We start from the raw sequence: 23,950 nt of genomic DNA on the forward strand, positions 1-23,950 counted from the left end.
TCTAGCACACTCTACATTATGGAACACTTTCTTCCAAGTGCATGTGCTTAATTTCTATGCAGGGCACATATAAAAAATGATTGTGAAACTCACATTTCTTCAGTGTGTTGGTTTGCTTTTAAAGAACTGCTTTTAAATTTGAACATTTTCTTGTTCAGTCTCCTCTGACTGTGCCATAAATGTGTGTGTATATATGGATACAGTTATATATAGATTTAAGTAATCCTTCTGTTTACTCTAGCACTGGTGTCTTTGTCTGGCGTCAGCATTGTTGCCATCAGTGACAGATTGGAGTTGTTTTGGGGGATGGGAGTGCAGACTCAGCTGGTCTGCATTTAATCTTATTGCTGCAGACTTGATCCTTACTAGAGGCAGCTGCGAGTGCCTGATCCTGTACTAATTTCTAAGCAGTGGCCCATCAGCAGCTTCCTCGCTGTTTAATTTTGTCACAAGCATACAGCCTGGATGTCTTGGTGTCTCTGGTGTGACACAGACCCCTAGTTACTCTGGGCTCACCTGTGTGTTTTCTATTCTAGATGCACATACATATATCTGATTATAATACATTATCTGATACAAATTTCTGGAGCAGGCTTTCACTTGAGGTTCCACTGGGCTAGCTGGTTGCTTGGTGTTTATGGGGTTTGATTGTTTCAGTTCATTTTCTGGTTGGAATAAGAATATTCCTTTTCAAGGTTTTCATTGTGGAAGGTAACAGAAGAAAATAGAAGAAAGGTGATTTCTTGTTTAGCTGGGCAGTTAACGGTGTAACCTACTGCTAGTGTAAACATGGACATGAAGGCTTGTATTGTTTCCATCTAGGATCTTTGGCAGTTTGTTTTGGAGACCAGAAGACAACCTTTCTTGCTTTTTAATCCTAGTTCTAAAATAGTAATCAGCTTTTTTGTTCTCTGGTTTACTGTGTAACTTTCTGCCGGTTACTTAAGCCACAGATTTCACAATAATGTGGGATAATTAATTCTTTAAAACTCTGCCAGGTAGGAAAGTATGAGAATCATTTTACGGATTCATTACAGTGAGGCATGTGCTTAATTAGCTTGAGAGTGATACATACCACCCAGTAGCAAACCTGGAAGTGGAACACTTTGGTTGTAACCTTACTTCCTGGCTTTCTATTCATTCTGATTTGAAAACTGGTTTCTGTTTGCAGTCTTATTAAGTAGCTTTCCCCTGTTTCTACAGAACTGACCTCTTCAAAATGTGTAGAAAATCTGTATTACAGTGAAAGAGAAGGTATCAAACTGAGTACTTCAGTTTTGCAATGCTGTCTGTTTAGACAGCCTCTTGCAACCATGTCTTTCTTGGGGAGCATGCTCTTTCATCTTAGACTATTTCCTAGTTTTGCCAATAGGTTTTCAGTCAGACTGTGCTTCATTGAACATGTCTCTGTGCCAAAGCGACATTAAGCAGTTTTTCTTCCTAGCCATTCAGTCCCACTCCAGTGCTGCCCCTTTACTTCAGCATGTGTGGTACCAAGACACTGAACTGTACCAGGATTAAATATAACTCATTGGGGTGGGAGTTCTGTTTGTTGGTGGGATTTTTTTAGGATTCATCATGTGGCCTCTTAGACAATTGTATCAGCATCCTGGAGGGGCCTGGGAGCAGGAGCATGAAGCTAAAGGAGAAGGAGGGGAGCAGAAACTGCATGAGCTGGTTTTGTAGCTGAGAAAAGAAAAATGTCCATGGAACCGTGGTTTCAGACTGCCACAGGCTTGCCAAGGAATCACATCTGCTCTTGCTTCAAAGCCTGTAACAGAACATTTTCTTTTTACTTAAGAATATTGCATTACTTGTAGATATATGTGGTGAAATATTCAATTTCTTTTAACTCATTCCCTCCTCAACTAGCAGATAGAAAACTTGTCAGTGGGGTTTTAATATTTTCAGCATTTTTTGTATTTCTCTTTCACGATGATTATGACACTGGTTACTGAGAGCTTATCATTGCAGGCAATTACTCCCCCCAAAAAAGTCACTTTTATTCTAAATTAGTGTTTTCAAGCCAGCTACAGCATTTGATTTTTCTGCATAGGTTGGACTGCTGGCATGGTAAGATACAGCCTGGCTGTCTCCACTTCTTTGAAGATTGGGCTTCTCCTGTTAAAAATGGGACGGGGGAAGTTACATTGCGTCGTCTGTAATCTTTTTCTTAGTGCTTTTTTGCAAGCACTAATTTTTAAATTTAAGGAGTTTAAACATAAGTCTTTTTTCTCTAAACCAACTTATAGCCAGAATGAGGCTGTTCATTCCAGTATAAAAACTTCACTTTCTTCTTTCAGTATGTTTCCACAATTTATGTAAGTTGCTTAGTGTTCCAAAGTAACCCTCCAGCAAGCGAGACCGTGCTGTTTTCAGCAACCCAGAATGTTTTATCTTTAGAAATGTGAGGGTAAGTCACAATTGTTTGTATCTCACAGGCTCCCACTGATGGAAACTCATCCTGCAAAGCTTTGCACTTGATACAGAGTAATGCTTGAGACGTCAGCCCTCTGGAAATCCAGACCTCTGTTGATCTCTGTAGAAATTAAACTCCTTGAATATCCTGTTTACAAATCCTCAGTTTTAAATGCTTATTTTGTTGGAATTCCTTTAGGCAAAGATTTTGGTTTTCCCCATGGTATGCCTGGTTCATGCAAGTATGGGCATAATAAAATGGTCTGATGCTATCATCTCAGAAAAACTCATACGTAAGTTTATTCTAAAGGTACGCAGCTTTTCTAGGGAGATGAAGAAGCTGGCATTTTGCATTGCGAAGCCTGTGTGGGCAGAACATTCAACACAGCAGATAGGCTTGTGGGAAGTGGCATTCAAAGAGAGAACTAGGAGTTTTTAATCAGTAGAAATGGGTAGTGTTTTTAACTCTTTTAGTGGGGGCTGCTCAAGATCAGTTCAGGTAGCATTTTAGACACGATGAGAAAGCTCAGAAAGTGCACATGCAGCAGTAACAGAAAATCATTCATCATTTAAAATAAGCAGAAAAATATGTGAACAGGGGTATAGGTCAGGCTGAAATCATGGAAAAGAAAAAACAGATCAAGGCTGGGGAAAGTGCATTATTTCCTTGAAGAATAATGTGCTAACTAAGCAAGAAACTCAAAGTCAATAAAGGCCATTTGACACTTAAGAGGAGCAAACTCTTGGTCTCTTGCCATAACTACCATCATGTGGGGCAGAACATGGCAGACTGCAGGGTGTGAGCACCTGGAGAACTGTGGAGAAGGGTGTCTGTATAAGAAGCATTACCACGCTGTGTATGATCGCTGGTTACAGTGAGCTGAGGGTTGGATGTGTAAGTGCTAAGAGCTAAAAATGATACGAGAAACCACACAATGCTGGGTATAAAATTGTCATAAAAATCCAACATAGATAATAACCCTCTCAACTTTCATCTCCTTTTAATGTTAAAAAGTCTCTCCATGGAGACTTCTCTCCAAATAAGGGAATTTATTTGAGTTTTGGGTTTAGGGTTGGGTTTTTTCCTTGTTTTGGTGTTTTTATTTTCTTTTTATTTTAATGGAAAAAGAATGAATTCCAGAGAGGAAATGTTTTTTGTTACTACTTGAGCTTCTCAAGGGATATTACAAAGAGAGAAGAGCAAAGTGAATCAAACTTACTGAAAGTTTATAACATTTTCTTTTTTATAAAATAAGAGAAATAACACATCTGATTTTCTGAGGGCCTATGGGGAAAACAGCTTATGTCTTAAAGGGCTTAGGTCATAGTTTTGCTGAAAGTATGTAAGAGGGCATTTGTGTGCATATGAAGTCCCAAATGCAGTGAATAGCTAGCATACTAGTTACTGTTTATCCTGCTTTTGGCACTCCCTGAGGATGAAGGTAGTTGTCTATATTTGTTCACTTTTCAGCTAGGATATCCTAGATTAAGTCGTCCATAAAAGGGGGGGGGGGGGGGGGGGGGGGGGGAAGGGAAGAAACAACCACCCCAAAATTCTTTTTGAAAGACCTGGAATCACTGATGGTGTTCAGGATGCAGTATGAGTTAGGTAGAGATCTCGGTATTCCTTAAATATGAAGGAAAAAGGCTTTACTGTGTTTGGAAAAACATGTCTCAACTAGTTTTGGCCAGGTAGTGATGACTTTCCAGCAGAACTGGACTTGGTGGGAACAAGTTAATTCTGGAAAGAGCTTGAAGAGAGGAAAAGTGTCTTTGGGAGGAAATAGACCTGACCGATTAGGAAAATGTCCTTAATGCTTTTCCTTTGCGCAGGGACCAGCAGCCACTGCAACTGCCTGCCTACCTTGTGAACATTTGCAAGATGGTGTTCCAGTGGTTGAAGCTGAATGCTGTAAAAGAAAGCACATTTATTTTAGTCTGTGTGAAGTGGAAGGAGGAACTACTTAGAATTGTGTAAAAATTACTTGTTTCACATTTATAACTTGGCAGCACGATGACTTATGAACTTGGAGTGTGAAAACATGACTTGAGAATGAGCTGGGGACTTAATGCTGCAGGCTCAGAATTAGGGTTTTGATAAACCTTGTTAACTAATTCGTGGATGGCTGTTTGGTGCTTGCTTCAGAAAAATTCTGGTTGCCTCTATAGGTTCAGGGCTATAGAGCATTTATTTTTTTGGTTGGTTGGTTGTTTTTTTCCATTGTCAGATGCTTGTTGTAATCTTCTTGATGAAGAGGTAGTCGCACATTTAGCTGCAGATTTATTGCTTTGTGTGTTTTCAAACTAAATTTTGAGGTAACAGAAAGAACCAGGCTGCTGGAAATAAGAGCAATTCAATTTCCCGGCCCCTACCCAACCAAAGAAGGTTTAGCATGCATATCAACAGGATGAAACTTTCTCTGCTGTCATGTATTTCTTATCTCTGTGTTTGGCTGGAAATACTGCTCTTGGGAAAGCAGTAGTTTACATACCCATTTGGTTCCATAGCTGTTCTTTCCTTGACTGACTGTGACAGCAAGTAGTGCTTTCGTGGTCAGTGGAGTTTTCTGGAGAGATACTACTATGACAATAACTGATTTGAAACAGCAGCATATTTCACACAGTTACAGTGATATTACCAGCAACAGCTGCCATGTTCTATGCTCAAATTCAGCCTTTGGTGCAAAAAATGATGGGTCCTTGTAGCAGATTTCTGTCCCCAGCCTCTGCCTGGACTCTGTAAACCTGATTTACATGTCTGAGACTCTGTCATAGAGTCGCTCTGGGAATTTTTAACCAGTAGCTATGGAATAGTGAAAGTCAGGTTAGAAAGTTAAAGGCAGTACATCTGATTAGTGTAAACATTATACTTCAGATTTTTGTAGGTAATTTTGAGAATGGAATTTAAATTGGTATTATTATTTTGATTGCTAACATTAAGATCTGCAGGTTTATGAACTACTCTGTGCTACAAATTGGGGATGGATGCACGCTAAGCTGTAATCCACTCATCCATCATAAAGCTTCTGTTAGAGACCCGTTTAATTTCCAAACTAAATTCATTATCTGTCTTCAGAGAAATTAATTTTTCTTAAGTACTAGTTGTGCAATGAGCTGTCAGAGAGCATTCTATGGCAAGCAAGCGAGGAAGCAGTTGTCTCTAGCATGCAGCTATGGAACTAATGAATAAAATATTTCCATGGGCAATACAGAAATACAAGGCATTATCTTTGTGGCCCAGGAGAGTCAACAAGTACGGTTTCAGTTCATTGCCCTGCCAGAGTTTTGCTGCATAATCTACAGTGGGAGACATTTTCTGGCACAGATTTTTTTTTTTTTTTTTTCCTCCTAACTCTATTCCATGTATTTTGCATCAAGTTCATGCTTAAAATCATGTTAGCTAGTTGTGGACAGTCTGGTGTCCCAGGAAGTTTGCATCAGTGGGATGAAAGGGACCTGTGTAGTCAGCCTGGGTGCCATAGCCTGTCCTCATAGTGTTGGGCCCTCTGTAGGCAATGTTAGTTCTGTTAATTCAGACCTTCTTGTTAAAATGGCCTGACACCAAATAAATCTGACTCTTCCAAAAACACATGCAGACTCTAATGTATGTTTCCTCATGAAGTCTGGCAGTGAAGCCCACTTCAGGGGTGTGCCCTTAGAGCAAAAAGTGAAGCAGCTCTCTGGAATAGATTGCTAATAGCTTCTCAAGCCCTCCTGCCCTTCAACTACCAACACAAAACTGTGGGTGGTGTTTGGAATGACAGGACAAAAGCTTTCTGCGTCCCTGTCAGACAGACAGATGCAAAAATTGAAGTTTCTGATTATACTGTTTAAAATACCTATTTTCTGTGAATGAGGTACAGAGGATAATTCATTTAGGAAGGCTGACAGTCAGTCAGTTGGCTGCTCTGTACAGTACTTTCCACTGTAAAAATAAACTGCAGATGTTTGACACAGATATGTCAGGTTAGAGTTTGCAGATGTCATGTTTTGTGGAAGCTAAATCTCTGTCTTAGGGGAAGGAGGGAAGAGGTACACGGCACCAAATGCTGAGAAGTATGTCCTGTATGTGACTAATGCATCCTGACCTGTGGATACTCTGTCCCTTTGGAGGTTAAAAAAAAAAGTGCTGTCATTAGTAACGAACTGTTGCTGTGATGCGGCTTTGAGAGCCCTCATTTGTTACTGGTAGCCAAAGGAGTCCAACTGCCAGGTGATTTTCTTCATCTTGTAGAAATGTCCCCATAAGAGGAGAGTCTTGTATATCACTTTGCTGTTTCAAGTTCACAGAGCATTATTTGTCCCATCAGAGCAGCAGCCAGGAAGTAGAGGTAAATTTGGGCACGCAAAATCAAGTTCTTTGCTTCCTGATTGGGCTTCCCAAAGAGGATTTTTGATGAAAAGTTTCACCGCTCTCAACTGTTTTAAATCCTCTTTAAAAGAATGGTGCAGGGATTTATGTGCTGTTTTGGTTTGTCTTCAAAGCAATAGCAGTAAGGCTGCAGTTTTGAACTTTGCAAGTCTTGAGAAATGGAGGAGGTTGGATAGTTTATTTAAACACAACGCTTACAGCTGTGTTTCATTGGATGCACTCAATGGCAGACGCTTACATGACAGAGCAATCTGTTCCTTTTCATCGTGTAGTAACTGATTACATTTTCTCTTGGCTATGGTTCAGCTGAAGTTGCATTGTCCTGTGCATTGTTTCCCTATCTCAGCTGCTAAGTCATTACTTTGGAAACAACTCTCTTGTTTGGTTTTGGATTTTTTGGCGGGGGGGATTAGTTTGGGTTTTTTGGTTGGTTGTTTTTTCTTTTCAGAAGGTGTATGTTGGGAAGAAATAAGCAATGATGATTTTCACATGTTATTACTAATACAGAGGTTTTCTACAGTTTTAGGATTCGGTTCCAGGATCTTCTTCCTTTCTCCCCACTTCTTCCAGCCTGGCTTTATCATGATATTTAGTAGGAATTTGTCATTACTCACAGTGAGCACAGTGGGACAAATAACATGCAGCTTGTTTTGTAAGTTGCAGGAGTTGTCTGCACCCTTGGAAGTGTGGACGTCGGCCCTTAGACCCAGCACACATTTGAATATGTAACATTTTAAGAAGTTTAAATAAAATGTGATTGGTTGATAGCCCAGTAATTTACATCTCTTGTGGTTTATTTGTCCAGGGAGACAGCAGCAGCTGGAAGCTGAGAACCAGTACGTGGAGGCTGATCAAGACCTTCACAAAAGGACAGGACGTTCCGTGCAGCCACCCACAGAAAGACCTGGGGAGAGGCGAATGGCAGAAATGAAGAGGCTGTATGGTGCTGAAGCTGAAAAAATCCAGGCAATGGAGGCTGCCATGCAGCTTATCTTTGATAGAAACTGTGACAAAAAGCAGCCCAAATACTGGCCTATTATTCCCCTTAAGCTGTGAGTACCTGATCTGTGCTCTGACCTGGCACAGGTCTGTAGGGATGGCTGCCTCTGTCAGGTTGTACTGCTGAAAGAAACAAGTGCAAATTTTGGGTTTGGCTGGTCTTTGGGGCAGAGACCGGCAAGGGCAGCATCTTTCTTGCCTGTCAGTGATGGTCACAGTCCATTCTACCTACATACAGTTGTCAAGTAGTCAATAGCTATTGTCCAGCTGTCAATAGGAGGGACAGTAACATAAACCTGTCCAAAGTCATAGTTTCACTCATTTGATACCTGCCTGCCTTGACCATGCTTGCAAGAAAAATAACAATGTCTATAGTCAGTGAACCGGGAAAACTTAAAGCAGTGCGGTAAAGAAAAATGACTATACAAATTGTCTGCTTTTCCCATTTAGGAAATGAGTGATCCCATTTTTCAGTCTCACCTAACATAGTAGCATTTGGATCCTGTTTAACACAGCACAGCCTGAAGTGTTATGTCTGCTGAGCTTGGACTTTTTTTTTTTGAGAACCAGGAGTCCACTGGCCAAGATACAATATATTAAATTACTGTAGCCCAGCCATTTGAATTCTTTTTCAAAGGTTTATAATGAAAGCAGGAAATTTTTGTTCCAGACTGATACTTGTCTGGCAGGAGTTTGACTCTAAAGAAATATTATATCAAAAAATGTTTTAATGAAAGGGGTGGGGGGAATTGGGGAGAAGCCTGATGTGGTCCTGTCTGTCAGAGATCTATTTAGCAGAAGAGAAACTTAAGAGGACAAAGCACTCTTGAGGCCAGTGCCTACAGTGAATTTTGCCATTCTAATAAAAAGCATGTAATTGGCTTAAAGAAGACATATTAGTTTGATAGATAAGGGTACATCTGTATGCTCTATATGGAGGTGTGGAAGCCATGTAGCCCTGAGGGCTATGTTTATTTTAGGTGCAGCTTTCCAATGCCCACCTGCATATTACATGCACAAAGCTTAAACATAGGCAAGTTAGATGTGCCTCTGTGTGTGTACTTATCCACCTGTACAGGCTCCACTTCTGGCACTCTCTGCTTTTGGTCGGTTGTGCTTGCCCCACTAATCGCTGACCGGGTGGAGTGAGGCACACAAGTGGTCTGTGTAAGAGAGGCAGAACTGGCCCCTCAGTGCTGGTGGCTACCTTAGAAGATGGTACCCTGGATGCTTCCAAGGACATTCTGTGAAGTACTGCTGCTACGCATCATTCTGTGCTGAAGGGCTGTAGTTTGTATTAAGCAGCATTTCCATGCCAGGGCAAAGGAACCTGACGCTGTTCTACTTGTGACAAAGATTCATATGCCTTTCTGGCAATAGAGGCAGGTCACAACTTAAATTCTAACTTCAGTTCATGCCCACTATGTCTGGTGTATCTCTGTGGCATGTGTAGTTTGTAATACACACCAGCAGTTGCTGTGCCCTCTGCAGCAAACAGCTGCACCAAAGTAAGTCTGTGGTGTAGTCTGGAGTATCTTTGGTTTTACTAATAAGCAACATTTTAGTTTCAGTTCCACCTCCTTCACTTTAGGTGTGACACAATGGAGTTAAATTGAACACTGAACTTAAAAGCCCCAGTCTCCAAGACTTATTACTGGTGTGATTAATCTGAAATACTTGTGTGAGACAGGAGGGGAAGAAGTTTATGAACAGTCCTGCATTTGTCTTCGCTCTTGTTTTTGGCGGGTTTTGTCAGAAATTCAGTGTTTTGCATGGATTTCCATTTGGTCACCAAATAAATTCTCTTTTTAAAACCTTGTAATTGAATTTTATTTTTTATAAACAAACTTACATACTTCAGCACTCCAGTTCTCAGATGCTAAAGCTTTCTTTTAGCTGCTGCATAGAGCAAGGACAGTTTTAACATATCGAGAAGCATGAAGAGTGTTGACAGGAGTTTCACAGGAATGCCAGTCAATACCACACACACGTGGTGTGGTACAGAATGAATGGGAGGGCTGTTGCATCTTCTGGGGGAAAATCCTATCCTAGATTAGCATGCATAGATCTCTCTGTTCCTGTTTGAAATGTTTCCAGTGTGATGATGGTGTCTTCCCTGTGCAGTTCAGTACCAAAGAAAGAAAGGATGGGTAGGACTGGGCTATTCTTACTTTTCAACACAATTCCCAGTTCTTCCTGTGGTTGTTTCTGCATCCAACTGGTTCAGCTAGCAGAAGCAGAAATTCTGGTCCCCAAAAGTATTTGTACAGACCTCATACAAGACAAACATTGAATTCTTTTCCTACTTCATATAAAACATACAAGAAATGTCTTTGCCTTTGATTCTTTTAATCTTTCTAGGATGGTTTAAGATGCTTCATGAGGTTGGAAGTAGAGAGAACTGGATTAAATGTTCTGTAGGAGCTATATGTTGAGGCCTGCAAGGGAGGAACACACCACTGCAGATTTTGGGTTGCTAATGGGTAATCTCTGTTCTGCTCCTGAATTTCAGGGAATGGGCTGTTGTTGGTAGTTGGCCAAGTGTCTATTTTGCTGGTGTTTCGATGGAACTTGGAGATTTTGTGTTGCAGTTCTTTTGCTCCATCTCCTGTGTCATTTTACATTTCTAAGAAATACCTCACATAAAAGCATGTGATCATGGAAGCAATGCAACTGCAACTCAAAAATGCCTATTCAGTCAGATTGTCTGTAACGTTCACCTTTCTTGCATATATGTATTATGCTGCAATTCCCAATCATGGGACCATGTGTGCTTAATTTTCCCCCAAATACAGTGTTATATTAGCTTCTTGACTGGAACACAACTGTGATTTTGCAGACTTGATTCTTGTCCAGAACATCGCACCTTTGCTTTCAATTACACCAACTGCTTCTACGGTTCTGCCCAAAGGGAATTCTTCACTTGCTGGTGGTGGTTTCTCATGAGCTTTTCCCAGCGCCAGTAGAAGGAATTACACCCTTAAGGCGCAAGTATGAGTTGTCGTACAAACAATTAGTCTTAATTTCAGAAACTGGTTTCCTCATTCGCTACATGCAAATATGCAAATCAGACTCATCTTTAGAAGAAGAGTTTGTGATGGCTTGACGATGCTTTGAAGATTGGAGAAAAGTGGTAATAGATCTTTTCTACTGAAAACATTCTTAAACCAAAAAAAAACCCCTTTCAGAACTGGCACCATATAAATTTAACATACAAGTGAAGCAATGACCTTTATGTTTCCCACCAAAAGAAAATCTGCTTACTCTTCTGCTTTAGTGACATTGTCAAGAACACTCATCCTTTTAGAATTACTTCCCCATAAAGCCCCTGACAGTTTAGTATGCCTGTGCATACAGGCAAACTGAGAAAAGATCAAACAATTTTTGATGAGCACAACTTTTTTGATGAGCCTTACTGGTAAGTATTCATCTTTTTTGATGATAGTCTTGTATAATGGCTAGCTGCAAACATCTTGTGCTTAGAAGAAGCTTTAATAAAATGCAACCTAAATTTCTTAACAGCCTTTGTGAAGGATAAACACATCGATAATCCATATGGATTTCTCCACTTATGTTGTTTTCTCTTTGCGAAAGCTTCTTATTCATTATATGAAATACATTTCAAATATTGGCATCTTCATCTCTTGTTGCATTAATAGGAGTCCAACTTCTTGAATAGATACTGAGAAAAGCAAGACACTTCGTGATTCAGCTGCTTACATTTGGATTTTTAAGTATGATTTTTGGCATGCTGGGCTGAATATTTTGGCTGAAAGAATTACGAAGGGGCCAAGATTATTGCCCAAAATGTGGAATACAGTCTGTCAAAAGGAAACACCCAGAACCCTGTTTTCCTTCTGGTTTCTTTAAAGCGTAAGTTACTGGGGAATATACCAGTTGATAAATAATACATTCATGCTGTGGCAAAATTCTGGGTTTATGTTTGTGTGCTACTTCATCAACCATCTACCCTGTCTAACCTTCCCTGTTGTCTCCTGTGATCCTGCCAAAGGAATGACATTCTTATGGGCTTTCTCCTAGGTAGAATAGCAGCCTGTGAGGGAGCCTCAGCTGCTCCTGAAGGTTGATTATAGCCAAAGTGTGTTCAAGGTCTCACATCCCTTCATCTATTCTTACATAGCTGGAATTCCTGAGCTAGTACTCAGAGACATGTGCAGTGGAGCTCTGGGTGGGTAAGTGATAGACTGTGACATTGCTGTTCGGGTATTCTCTTGGCAACCTGGTTATCATAGCAGAAGAATTGCTTGGACTCAGTCCATTCTTTGAAGTAAGTGAGCACACAGGCATCAGCCTCAACTATGCATTTTGGCAGGGCAGGAGCAGCATACAAATCTTGCTTGACCAAAAGGGGAGAAAGACTTGCTCATCTTGAGCACTTTGAGTGCGTAATCAAGATTCTCCGTGCATGGATTCTACTAATTACACAGTTGCAGAATGTTTTTTTCCCCTTTAATCATGAATCATTTTCTTCTAAGAAAGCAAGAAAAACAGAGTAAGTGAGAACATACATAGTTTTTGAAAAGAAAATACTTTTCGGCCTAATGAGGCCAATACAACTGCTGGTTCCCTAAACTACGTTGAGATCTTTTGCCTACAAAGCCTTCTGAAAATCCAAAATGCATAAAACTGCTATCCCCATGGCTCTTGTTTACAGCCATCCCAAAGAAATACCTTTGTGGAGAGGAAGGGATAAGAAAAGTAGAAAGGACTGGTACGGATCTTTTCCAAATGGAGTTCAAAGTGGTCCTCCTTAATTTTCGGACTTTGTTTTAAATCGAAGTATCAGTTTATACCAAAATATGGGTTCGATAAAGGTGTGAGGCAAAAGCCTATCAGGGGCTGTTAAAAATTAAGTTACATTACTGAGGACTACTTTATTCATGGAATTTTCTTACACTGTCCTCTAGGCAGCCGCCATTGCCATTGTGATTGCATAGGGAGCTAACGACTGCTGATATCTTTATAGGGATCTTTTGAATCTTTCCACATCATCAAGATTGAAAAATCCAGAAGTTCAGCTTCCAGCTATCCTATGCATCTTTTTTCCTAGGTACAGAAATCACCTCTGTGGTGCAACTCCACCAAAGGTTCCTGCCATCAAGGTCTGCCAGCAGCTCTTAATTGTGTGATCAGTCCCTTGCTGTAAGTCAAAAGGAGTCGAGTTGGAAAAGCCCTACTGCTAAGCTGTTTAATATTTTTAATTATAATTTTAAATATTTTAATAATATAATTAATTATATATATTAATTATATAAATTATATATATAATAAATTATATATATTAATTATATATATTGATTATATAAAATATAAATAATATAATTAATGTTTAATAATTAATATAAGCAGTTTATTTGTTGTGAAAAGGATTAAAGGAAGCACTCGCTTGTGCAATTGGATGAGCAGGTCTGGAGGTGGCAGACTCCACAGGCGTTAGCATTCATAAGGCAATGTTGCTGCAGCTAGAAGAGAACTTACAAGCACATTTTTTAGTGCTCAGAGCCTTCGAGGATTTTTCCTGCTTTGGTCTAAAACATTTACATTTACATCTCTTTCCACAGGCATGTTAGCCAGCTTCTCTATTACAAAACATGTAGAAAAGCATCCGTTTATTTTCCTTGCTGAACACAGAAGGTAACACTCATTTTGGGCAAAACCATGGAAGGGTTTATCCCAAGATTTCTAATGATTTTTTTTTCATTGCTACTTTATACGTAAAAGTTAGTGTCTTGAGTTTGCAGATTTGCAGATGCTGAGCCAAGGAGCATACTTGCACAACTCAGGTTCATACCCTTTGCTTCATCATGAACCATAGCAGGAATCAGAGGCCCAAGATTCATTTAGCCCTTTTGGTTTAGACACGTACAAGTATCCAGCAAAAAAAACTCTGTGCCTCGTATTTCATTAATTTTGATTCTCACATAGCTAAATCTCATTCCCATCCTTTGCACTGGACAGGAAAACTCTCTTGAGTCATCATGTCTAGTTTCTGCTACCTCCGGCAACCACATCATCTAATACATTTCAGAAACTAATTAGGCTCCACTTTAAAACAAATTCCATTTCCTGTCACCCCCACTTCTGCTAGTTAAGACTGCATATCCTGCTTCTCATTTGCAAAGCATAATAAAATATCAAGACTCCCACAAGTTTAAGTTGTCCTTTGTCAAAAGGCTCAAAAAATCCAGATGCAGGTACAGATTATGTATCTTGGTCTTTTCTGTATTAATTATGGTACTGTAATATCCTCCCTCTGGACAGAAGGAAAGGGATTACTGTTGTGACAAAAGTACATTCTTCAAGTATGTTTTTACTTAAGAAATAGTTCATCAAAGGCACACTTCTGGTCTGTAGCATATTCCGTGAAAGGGCTGGGTAATAACCAAAGGCTCCCATCCCACTATCCTTCTTTCATGCAAAGTGGTGAGGTTAGGGCTGAAACTTCAGCCAGGTTATGCTGCAATGCACTCGAAACACAAAAGTTTGATGAGTTGCTCCAAACCAAATAATCCTTACATGACTGCAGAATATAAATCTGAAATGGACTGTAAACCAGAAGCAATTGAAAAAATAATAGGCATTATGTGACTATTACATCTGGGAAGACAGTAATATTCATGACTTTTTAACGATTTTATATATATATATATGTTGATGAATTTAGGGTTTCCAGTAATGCCAGATCACCCTCTGCTAGAGACAAGAAATATTTGTTATACTGAGTCTTTCTGAGCGTAACATGAAGTTTCCATTTGTACTGCTCTGCCACAGAGCTGCGTCTCAGCAGTGCCATAGCTGGTTTGTGGTCCTGTTTTGGTGTCACCACACTGGGTGTTCCAGGGCACGCAGAGAGTCCTTCCTTGGCACCTCCTCTGAGAAGCCCTGCGGCTGAGAAGCACTCACGGTAGCTGTTTTTATCATTATATACCAGTCCTGTGCTCTTCATTATGTTGTCTTTTATTTTTGCTAGCCGTTGAACTCAACATGCAAACTGTACTGCCCGTTCGAGGCTTGCTCTTGCTCTGAAAGCCACAATGCTGAGTGTGTGACATGACTGGGTGGCATGGCAACAGGCCATGATATCAGAAATGCCAGATGATTAAATAATTTCAGGGACATGCCAGAAAGAACAGCTGCATTGTGCTACAGAAAGTCCTTACTCCAGAACTGCTCTCTACCAGCAAAGAAAATAGAGAAAATGACTGACGAGTAAGTGCTCAGTGCTCCCTGCTTTGCTTGCTCCATTGAGGAGATCCCTCTTCAGGTCATCTACAGCTCCAGTGTGAGAGCATAAACATGTATCTCCAGAGTGCAAAAGTGCTTCTACAACGAACTTCTAAAGCGATTAGTTGGTTGCCCTTCATAAGTGTGCTTTACTGTGCAGGCCTGCTCTAGAAAGATGTCCTGTACTTTCCCTGTCAACAGCAGTTAAATCTTACTTGGAAGGAGAAAAAAAGCTGCCTTACTGTAGTCTCTTCCCTTCAGTAGCTATTTTAGTCTCGCAGTGTTACTTGCATTATTCAAGTCTAGCAAAATGAAATCTGTTTCTACAGCATGGTTATGGCTAAAGCTTTTTTTGTGGTAAATACATTGATTATAATTAACTGCACTAGTGGTTCGTGTTACATTGTGGAAACTGTCATTCCAGGCATAGCCTGCAAGTGCGATAGTCCCCGTCAGCATGACAGAATTGTTCACTTCGGTCCAAAGAAGATACCACATCCTACTGAAATAAAACATACCAATAGTTTATTTTGTTGAAACTTTAAAATACCATATTAAAAACCAGTAATTGAACAATTTTGGTTTGCTAGTTTTTGATGCGTGAAATGATGTAAAACTACAATAATGATAGAAAACATACAGCAGAATCTCAAGTACAATGCAGATTTATTCTTTTTTCTAGTAGGGTGACAAAAATTATAATAATAATAGAGTAGGAAAAGTGAAAAAAAAAGAAAGTGTTGGGTTTTTCCAATTTTTCAATATTATTTTAATTTCCTGGTATCCAGAAATAAAATGTGAGTGGGTTTTTTATACTTCTTAGCTGAGCAACCTTTAAAATGATGAACGGCTTAGCAGCCTCGCTTTGCAACACTTGAAATAACATCTGAATGCATTCTGAATGTAGGAAAACCGCCTACACCGCCTCTCCCACTGCTGCCATCCCCACAAAGCTACCTGGAATTAAATGGGTATGCACTGTGATGCATTTTCCTGGCAATGTCCATCATACTTTGCATCTCCAAGGATCCAGCTGAGCAGTTTTCAGGGTCTTTCTTGCCTCAGTCATTTTCAGTCCACCTGTGCTCTCTTCTTGCTCTCTCATCTTTTTCACAAAGGCTCCTATCTAGCTTGCATCCCTCCACCCCAACACACGCTCTTCTGCAGCCTGATTCTGCTCTCATCTCTCAGCTCCTACACTCTTGTCCACTTCCTACATGTAAGGCACGAAATGTTGCCTGGATGCGCTCAGTAGCCAACAGGACTAATCTAGATGACCAGGAAAAGGGTTGGTGCCTCTGGCACCATAAGTGCTGAAAGCAGAAAGTGCTGAGATGCTTCCCACAGCATTGTCCCTGACCTGACAGTGGTTAAGGGGAGATCATTCTCTCTTCTTTTCCTAATTAAACCACAAAACTTCCTCACTGCTGTGCAAGTGGTGGGAAGGTATTACTGCCAGTTCATCTCTCCCCACTTTGGGTAGACTCCAATCACGCAGAGTAAATATCCCCACTTCTCTTAACGATTGACCAAAGCCTTTCGAAAGTTGCAGCCTTTCGAAAGTTGCAATGCAGTGAAACCACCATGATCCTGTTGAGCACCAGGGGAAGCTTTTGTAAGATTTTCCCCTAGAGGGAGGAACAATTACTGGATACAGAGCCTGGGCTTCACGATCCATCCCTTTAATTTATAGTGTGTCTCAACAGTACATCTCTGTCAACTCCATCTCTCCAATGGCAAGGCATAGCTGTGATTTAGGAGCTTGGCCATTTGAAAGACCAACCAGGCAACCATGATCTATTCCCACCCAGCAGATGAGGACGTTGCTAAGGCAGTTTCTCAATTTAAGAATGGTTTTATTTCTTTTTCTCTCTTTTCAGCCCTCTTTGCCAGCTGGCATCCCGTTTTCTACTTTTCTAGTGGGCACTGCTTCAGCTCAGCATGATCCTTTGGAGGGGGAGCGGTAGCCTATTTAGAGCTTAAAACACGTAGAGGTTTACTGGCTGGAACCCCAGAGAACAACCTACCAAGAGGCTGATGAGGGCACTTAGCCAGATCATCTCCAAAACATTATTGTTAAAAGAACCTGATGTGCATATTAAGTAAATATCAAATATGCAAAACGCAGTACATGTAACATGCAGATAATAACACAAGGTAATTGGCCCTGTCTCCAAATAAATAATAGCATTCTCATAACCACAGGCAGTTCCAGTATTTTATGTTCACTTTCAATGTCCTCTGAATGAGTGGTATCTATAATATACTAAAATTCCCACAGGCTCCAGCAGGACTAGGATTTAATGTTAAACCCTGGCTAAAAAGAGGGGAAGAAATTTCTCTTGCACACAACCAGGCAAAAAACTCTAGAATAAATGTGATCCAGGAAGCAATTATATAAAGGCGTTGATAATTTCATTTGCATATAAAATAATAATAAGAACGGAAGCTAAGTTATCCCATATACACAGAAACCCTGGGTGTTCAGGATTGGCTACTCATTATTCTCTTGTCATACAAAGCAATTCAGTCTGCAGCTGCATTTCTCCCTTACAAATCCAATTCAATCAAGAGAAACATCATTAGCAAACCCACTGATTTATCCACCAGTAAAGTGCTGATACAGGCTTCTATTCCTGCTGCTAATAAATTCTCTATGTAGCAGTGTTTGCTTTCTCTCTAGGGATCTCCCATTATAGTAATGGCTACAGGTTTCTAACTTTACCACTGGAATTTCTAATAGAATAGTAGGGTCCAAAACCTGTGGAAGTAGTCTTAGGAAAGGAAGGACACAAGCCCAGAACATGCAGCCAGTTGCTACAAAGATGTGGCTACATGTAACTGCAGGTGAAGCAGCATCTGATGCCTTCAATATTGCTGTAATAAGACCTTTTTTTGGTTTTTTGCTTGGTTGGGTTTTTTTTTTTTTTTTTGATTCTCTGAAATATAACTTTTGTCTCCTGTTTTGCTCGTCACTTTTCCTGATTCCGTCAGTGAGCTTGCTTCCAGTGCCTTGCCTCTCGCTCCGTACCTTTCCCTGGCTCCTGCTTGGTTTGTTGCCTTGATTACGAGCCTGATGGGCTCATCTACCTTTACTCTGGCTTCTCTTCTCCTGCAGACATGCAGCAGCTCTGAAAACCCCTGCTAGGGGCTGTCTCCTGTTTCTCCTGCCCATCAGCTGCCACCAGGGCTCTGGGCGCACAGCTCATCACAGCATCATCCCCTTGCTGCTTTCACATGCATGAGCCCTAACACACTATTTCTAGGTCTGGGCATACATTTCAGCATACTTTTCAAGATGGGTTCCAAAAGGGAAAGCCTAAGGGGTGTTAGAACTGCCATTGTCTTTTGGGAATAATTTCCCAAGCTGCAGGTTCCATAACTTCTTTAACAGTCCTGGCTCATTTTTATCTGCCAGGTTCATGTGACGCTGGGTTTGCCTGTGCCCCTTTCATCTTTTAAACTCAAAGAAGTTATTTCCTTGGAATATTGGAAGCCAGAATTAATGTTCTAGGCTATCTGGCAGCTAAGAAACACTTGAATTTGGCCTGAATTTTATTTAAAAAAAAAAAAGTACAAAAAGTAAGAATCCAAATCCACCTATGACAGTAGCCCATGTTTAATATGGCTTTAGTAAAAAGTTTTATTACATTCCTCTCTGGGGATTATATTATTTTTCTACTTTCTGAGCATGATATCCAATACAACAAGAATCAGATAAAAAGAGTCTTAAAAAAAAAAAAGGGTTTTGCAAAAATCAGCGTCTGGACTGAAAATAGTTGGAAAATGCTTATGTTTAGAATAGCTGTTTGGATTTTTTAAAGAAAAAATCCCTACCATTTTTGTTAGTCTATGGAATGAGATGTTAAACTAATCTTCCAAACCCATGATTCAATATCAAATACCATCTCATAGTTACTTTTCAAGTTCCTCAGTTGCATTCATCCTGGTTGGGCTTTCCTGGAGGGCTCTCACTCACGTGACCAGAGTGGCTCGTGGTTTTTTATTCCCGAATGTCACATATCTGGCAGGTCTAATGCATTTGGCTTTCAGTGAAGTCAGAAGGAGGTGAAGTGTTTCCATGATGTCATCAGATCTGAAGCCACATCTTCCTTCCAAAACCACACCTCACAGAGCTGATGAAGGATGTCATCGCCCCTTAGTCCCATTTCCATTACCTACCGGTGAAGAACCTGCCACCATAGCTCCCACAGCCCAGGACACACACCCTCCACAGCCTGTTTGCGCTATGCTGCTGCACTGTTGTACATGCCAAGCCAGCAAGTTACACCACTGCTGAGTTACTGAGTCATTCCCATCTTTCCTCCAACACATCACATTTTTGCCACAAACCGCAGCTCATGAGCATAACCCTTTGCTAGAACTGGATTGTGCAAAGTGTGAAGAGCAGTACAGAAGCAATAAAGCAGTGTGTGCAGGGGTGAAAAAAACCAACACAAACCCCAAATCAGCGTTTTGGAATGCGTATTAGTGGAAAAATAAAGAATTAGGAGAGAATTTAGCTCAGCTTTATGATACAGTTTAAGTCCCAGGCACCATTCATGTTTACAGAGCTGAATTAAAACCTAATTTAGTTTAACACTAAATCCTACTCCTGCTGGAGCCTGTGGGAGTTTTATTATATTATAGATAAGTTACGGGCTGGTGCCTATTGACAGAAGTGAAAAAATGAGAAGTAAAATGAAATCAGCTGGCTGTTACTCAGCCTCCGCTGCCCAACTGGATCAGGAAAAGTGTTAAAATGAGTCCTGCAATTTTCCTTTCCAGCCTTTAGAGTGTGATTTTCAGTTTGCAAAAAAAAAAGAAAAAAGGCACCTGAGAATGTTCTTAAACGCTCTCTGTGGCTGCCATCAAAGGAGTTTTCTACTTTGGAAAAAGAGAGCAAGCCTTGTCTCCAAATGCACTTTTGCCAGGAATTCTGTCCTGATTAGGCTGCCTTGGAGCACTTTCTTGGATGGGTGCCATACTGAAGTTATTGGATGGCAGCCATGTGTTCAACACTCTTAAAATAAAGTCTATTCCCTTAATTTGCAACTCAACATAAAACTTAGGTTAAGTCCATTGATACTGCTGGAGGGCGGGGCTAACATACATATGTATGCAATTATTTTCAGGATATTGCAGTGAGTACATATATACTCCCACAGAAGTTCCTCTGAAGTTGAATGCTGATGTTCCTTGGGTATGCATTTTGCCCCGTCTGGTTTCTTCATTTGCAAATTATTCCACATTAAAATCTCCCTGCTGGTACTGATACTGAAAATGCTGGATAATCCATACATTTGAGTCAGCTCCTCCTAAAGACACTCAGCTGGCCTCTCCAGCCCACACAATCCTACCCCACAACAGGAACTTAGCAAAGCACTTCAGTAAATGTTTATAGCCAGGCCTGCTAGACAGAACCCATCACCTCTGACCAAAGTCAAGTGAATTTTTGAGCATAAATGTTTTAGAATGAGGCACATGGAAGAATGCCTTCTCTGGGATCATTTTATCATGACTCACATAGCAGGAGGTAAGACTTTTCTCTCCCTCACTTGGAGAGAGGTTTATCAGCATTTCTCATCCACATTTCACAGATCTATCGAGGAGGATGAAATGAGGTGGGCTGCACATGGAAAGAAAGCTTGTATTGACTTGTATTTTTTCTGTGTAACAGGCATCCATTTCAGAGTTGTTAGTCTTTCACACACAAGCTTTCCTCTCTGAATAATGCCTTACTGAGATCATCCACACTCTTTCAGACCTCATATTATCTCCTACATAGTCCTCCACCAGCTATGTGTTACCTATGCAGCATGCAGAGAGAGAAAGGCACAGAAGCAAATATATGTATACAGAATAAAACCAGCTAATACCATTCTCTTGGTCTTCCCCCAGACCCAATCTCTCACAGACACTCACAGAATATCTACACACAGAAATGCAAAACACTGTACTTAGGGTAGGGTAAGGTAAGGTAAGAGGTCGTGATCTAAACATTAATCCTTCATTTTCAATTATATATTCTAATTTTTTTTTTTTTTTTTTTTTGGTACCTTTAAAATCACAAAGTGACATTGGTTATTCCACAAGTGACTCGGAGATATGAAATAGAGATGAGTCTATCTTTTAACACTGGAGATGTATTTAGTACTCTGTAATTAACACCAAAATGGTAATCACTAATTTTCAGATAAAATCAACTATGGTTCATTGGGAAAAAATATGCATTCTGTTGAATATATAATTATATCTATTCTAAAGCAATCACTGCTTGTATTTGCATATTGAGAAACAGTTGCTGGAAACATGACCTACTTGGTAATAAGAAACAGTTTTGATTTTGAAGAATATTTATTCCTTACACTATATATCATACCTGAATGTTAAATTTCAAAAGGAGTATCTACATGCTAGCTAAACTATATCAAATTACTTCTCTTTTTTTATCTTTTCCTTTCTCCCTTTACCTCAGACTACACAGTACCCATGATCTGTACAATTTTGCTTGGATGAACTTTGCAAACAACTCTCTGCAGTGATCACTGAGAAGGGGTTTTGGTAGCAGCAGTTGGAGTCTAAAACAGATCAGCTTCACACAAAAGGTACAAACAACATAGGAGAGCATGAGACATTCCCCTTCATCTACACTGAGATGCTGAGTTGAAAACATGAAAAGGTCACCCCTTTTTTGCGCACAAATGAGAGTATAAAGTGATCCAATTGTCATCTTCTCTTTAACATCCATGGCCTCTGTAACGCCGCTTTGAACAGAAGATCATATGGGTGAGAAAAACCCCAGCATGGCTCAACTGTACGTGAAATCATAAAAGCTCAAACCAGAGTGGATGGATGAACCTCCTTGAGAAAGGCCACAGAGAGCATTCACTGCAACTAAAACTTGATTCTATCACTTTTGATTCCCTTAAATCTAAAATACACTTGTGTTAACATTGAAAACGAGTCTGTTTTATGAGTTTCTGATTTTATAAAGTTTTGGAGATTTGCAGGGTTTTTGCAAAATCAAGCTTAGGAGTGGTACCCTATACACTCACTCTGGGAGCTGGTACTGCCTGTGTAGTAGTCAGAAGAAGTAATATTTACAATTAACCACTAGCTTCACTATTAGCAGGGGGAGCCATGGGAGGGGGGCTCACCTACAGCCAAAGGTAGGACACTGTGAGCTGAGGACCCACCAAAGCAGGCGTCCCACTAGAACATCTCTTTACTAAACCACTGTCTTTAACATGGCATAATGTTTAATTAATGCTAAAACATTAAGTAGAAACATCCTGCCTTTGATTCTGTTTTTAATGGGGAAGGTTTCTGAATCTAGGGCAATCTGTCTAGTTAGACAGCCTGAGGAATAACAGTAGGAGTGGAAAACAGATACAAGCAAACAGGTAGCAGCACCTACCACGCTGTTCTGTCCACAAAGAAAATAGGGATTAATTTTGGAGCTAGGATGTTCTCCACTGAAGAAATACGGAAACAGATGGAGCCTGGTAAATTAAAACAACAACAAAAAAGAGTTATATGCAACCAGCTTTCACTTGCTCTTGAAATCTGTTTCACCACTGATTGCTAGAAATGGTCAAATACAGTAAAATGCAGAGTTTCAGGCTGATACCATGCCCTCAGTTATTGCTGATGAGGCCCTCCCTTTCCATCCTACCTCTCCCTGACTGATCTTGAGACTGAAGTTAAATTTTCTTCTGCAAATCAGAAGGCCTTTTTAAAACTTCTCCAGACAAGAACACACTGCTCCAGACCAGAGGATATACCAAGCATATCGCTGCAGGGAGTGAAGGTGTTTCTTGAAATACCTGGTATCATCACACTAGTATTAGGGTAACACTACAGATTTATCTACAAATAAAGAAGTGCTTGCAGGTTGTTACCCAATATATGGAAAAGGTTTCAAGCACCCAGCATAGACAATGAATGACATTAATCAGTGCAGAATTCTGACCTCCACCTTCTCTTTTACATATCAAATCTGCAATGGCACCAGGTTCATTTTATGATCCCTTGATGCCAAGACTGTCTGGATCAATTTGGCTTCCAGGGTAAATTACGGCAGGCCTTTATCCCTCCCTTAGGGCTACCAGCTATAGCACCCAAGGACCCATTCAGCCACTGAGGCTGGCTGAAATGCTACACGTTCCAGCCTTTCTCCTTCCCATTACATACTAGATAAAAGAGTAAGAACATGGATCAGAATCCATTTGTAAGCCTTTCCCAACTAGGGAAGTACCTGTTTCTACAGACAGCTTAGTTCTGAAATGAAATCCATCAGTTTCTATTCCTAGCAGAAATTCCTGCCTTCTTGACCTCATTTGAGTATTGTAGCGTAGTTTTGCTCAAAGAACCAAAACTTCTGACATCAGCCCTGTCAACTTCTCTCTTTACTTTTCAGAGACTCGGTATCTCTGTGAGTTGAAATCCCCACTAACTGCTGAGCCGTAACCAATATTTGGACAGCTGTTCTTTGCTTTACTCTTTGGAGAGTAAAACAACCAACATTTCTGAGGATGACAGAAAGTGAGTCCCTCCTCTCACTGCCTATGTGTTAATACAGACAACTCCTGTGCTACCAAAGGAATGTCTATCCCATACCTTGGTGCAAGTATGCAAACCCAATCTGGACAGTGCTGACTGTGCTGACCAAATTCCCTTGGGCAACTAGTCCCACAGATTTCAGATGACTGCACACACTACTTGTGAGCAGGAGGCTGAAATTGCAAAGAATGAACTAACTTCCCTCAAAATGAGTGGTCAGACTTCTGTCGCTCCTTCGCCTCCGTGTTTTATTAATATGTTCTTAAGCAATCGATCTTCTTTAAAGGGGAATAATATGGTTACATAATTTAATAGATTAATTTGTTAATAATCATGGGAGAAGATGAAATG

General features: G+C 40.3%; 1 protein-coding gene across 3 annotated transcripts in view; it reads left to right on the top strand.

Moving 5' to 3' along the window:
• Positions 1-15,553, top strand: part of GEMIN8 (gem nuclear organelle associated protein 8) — a 35,455-nt gene extending 19,902 nt beyond the window's left edge. For 2 of the 3 annotated variants that reach the window (XR_003990129.1, XR_003990130.1), the window contains exon 4: positions 7,596-9,608. Coding sequence is in view for 1 of the 3 variants with exons in the window: in XM_030476902.1 (XP_030332762.1) it covers positions 7,596-7,842; positions 14,781-14,787 (254 nt within the window). In the remaining 2 variants the exon portion in view is untranslated. Of the gene's footprint in view, positions 1-7,595; positions 9,609-14,780 lie in introns of those variants that run through there. The other variant, XM_030476902.1, reaches the window with a different exon arrangement.
• Positions 15,554-23,950: the final 8,397 nt, after the last annotated feature.

This window comes from Strigops habroptila, chromosome 2 (genome assembly GCF_004027225.2).
Source record: "Strigops habroptila isolate Jane chromosome 2, bStrHab1.2.pri, whole genome shotgun sequence".
NCBI lineage: Eukaryota > Metazoa > Chordata > Aves > Psittaciformes > Psittacidae > Strigops > Strigops habroptila.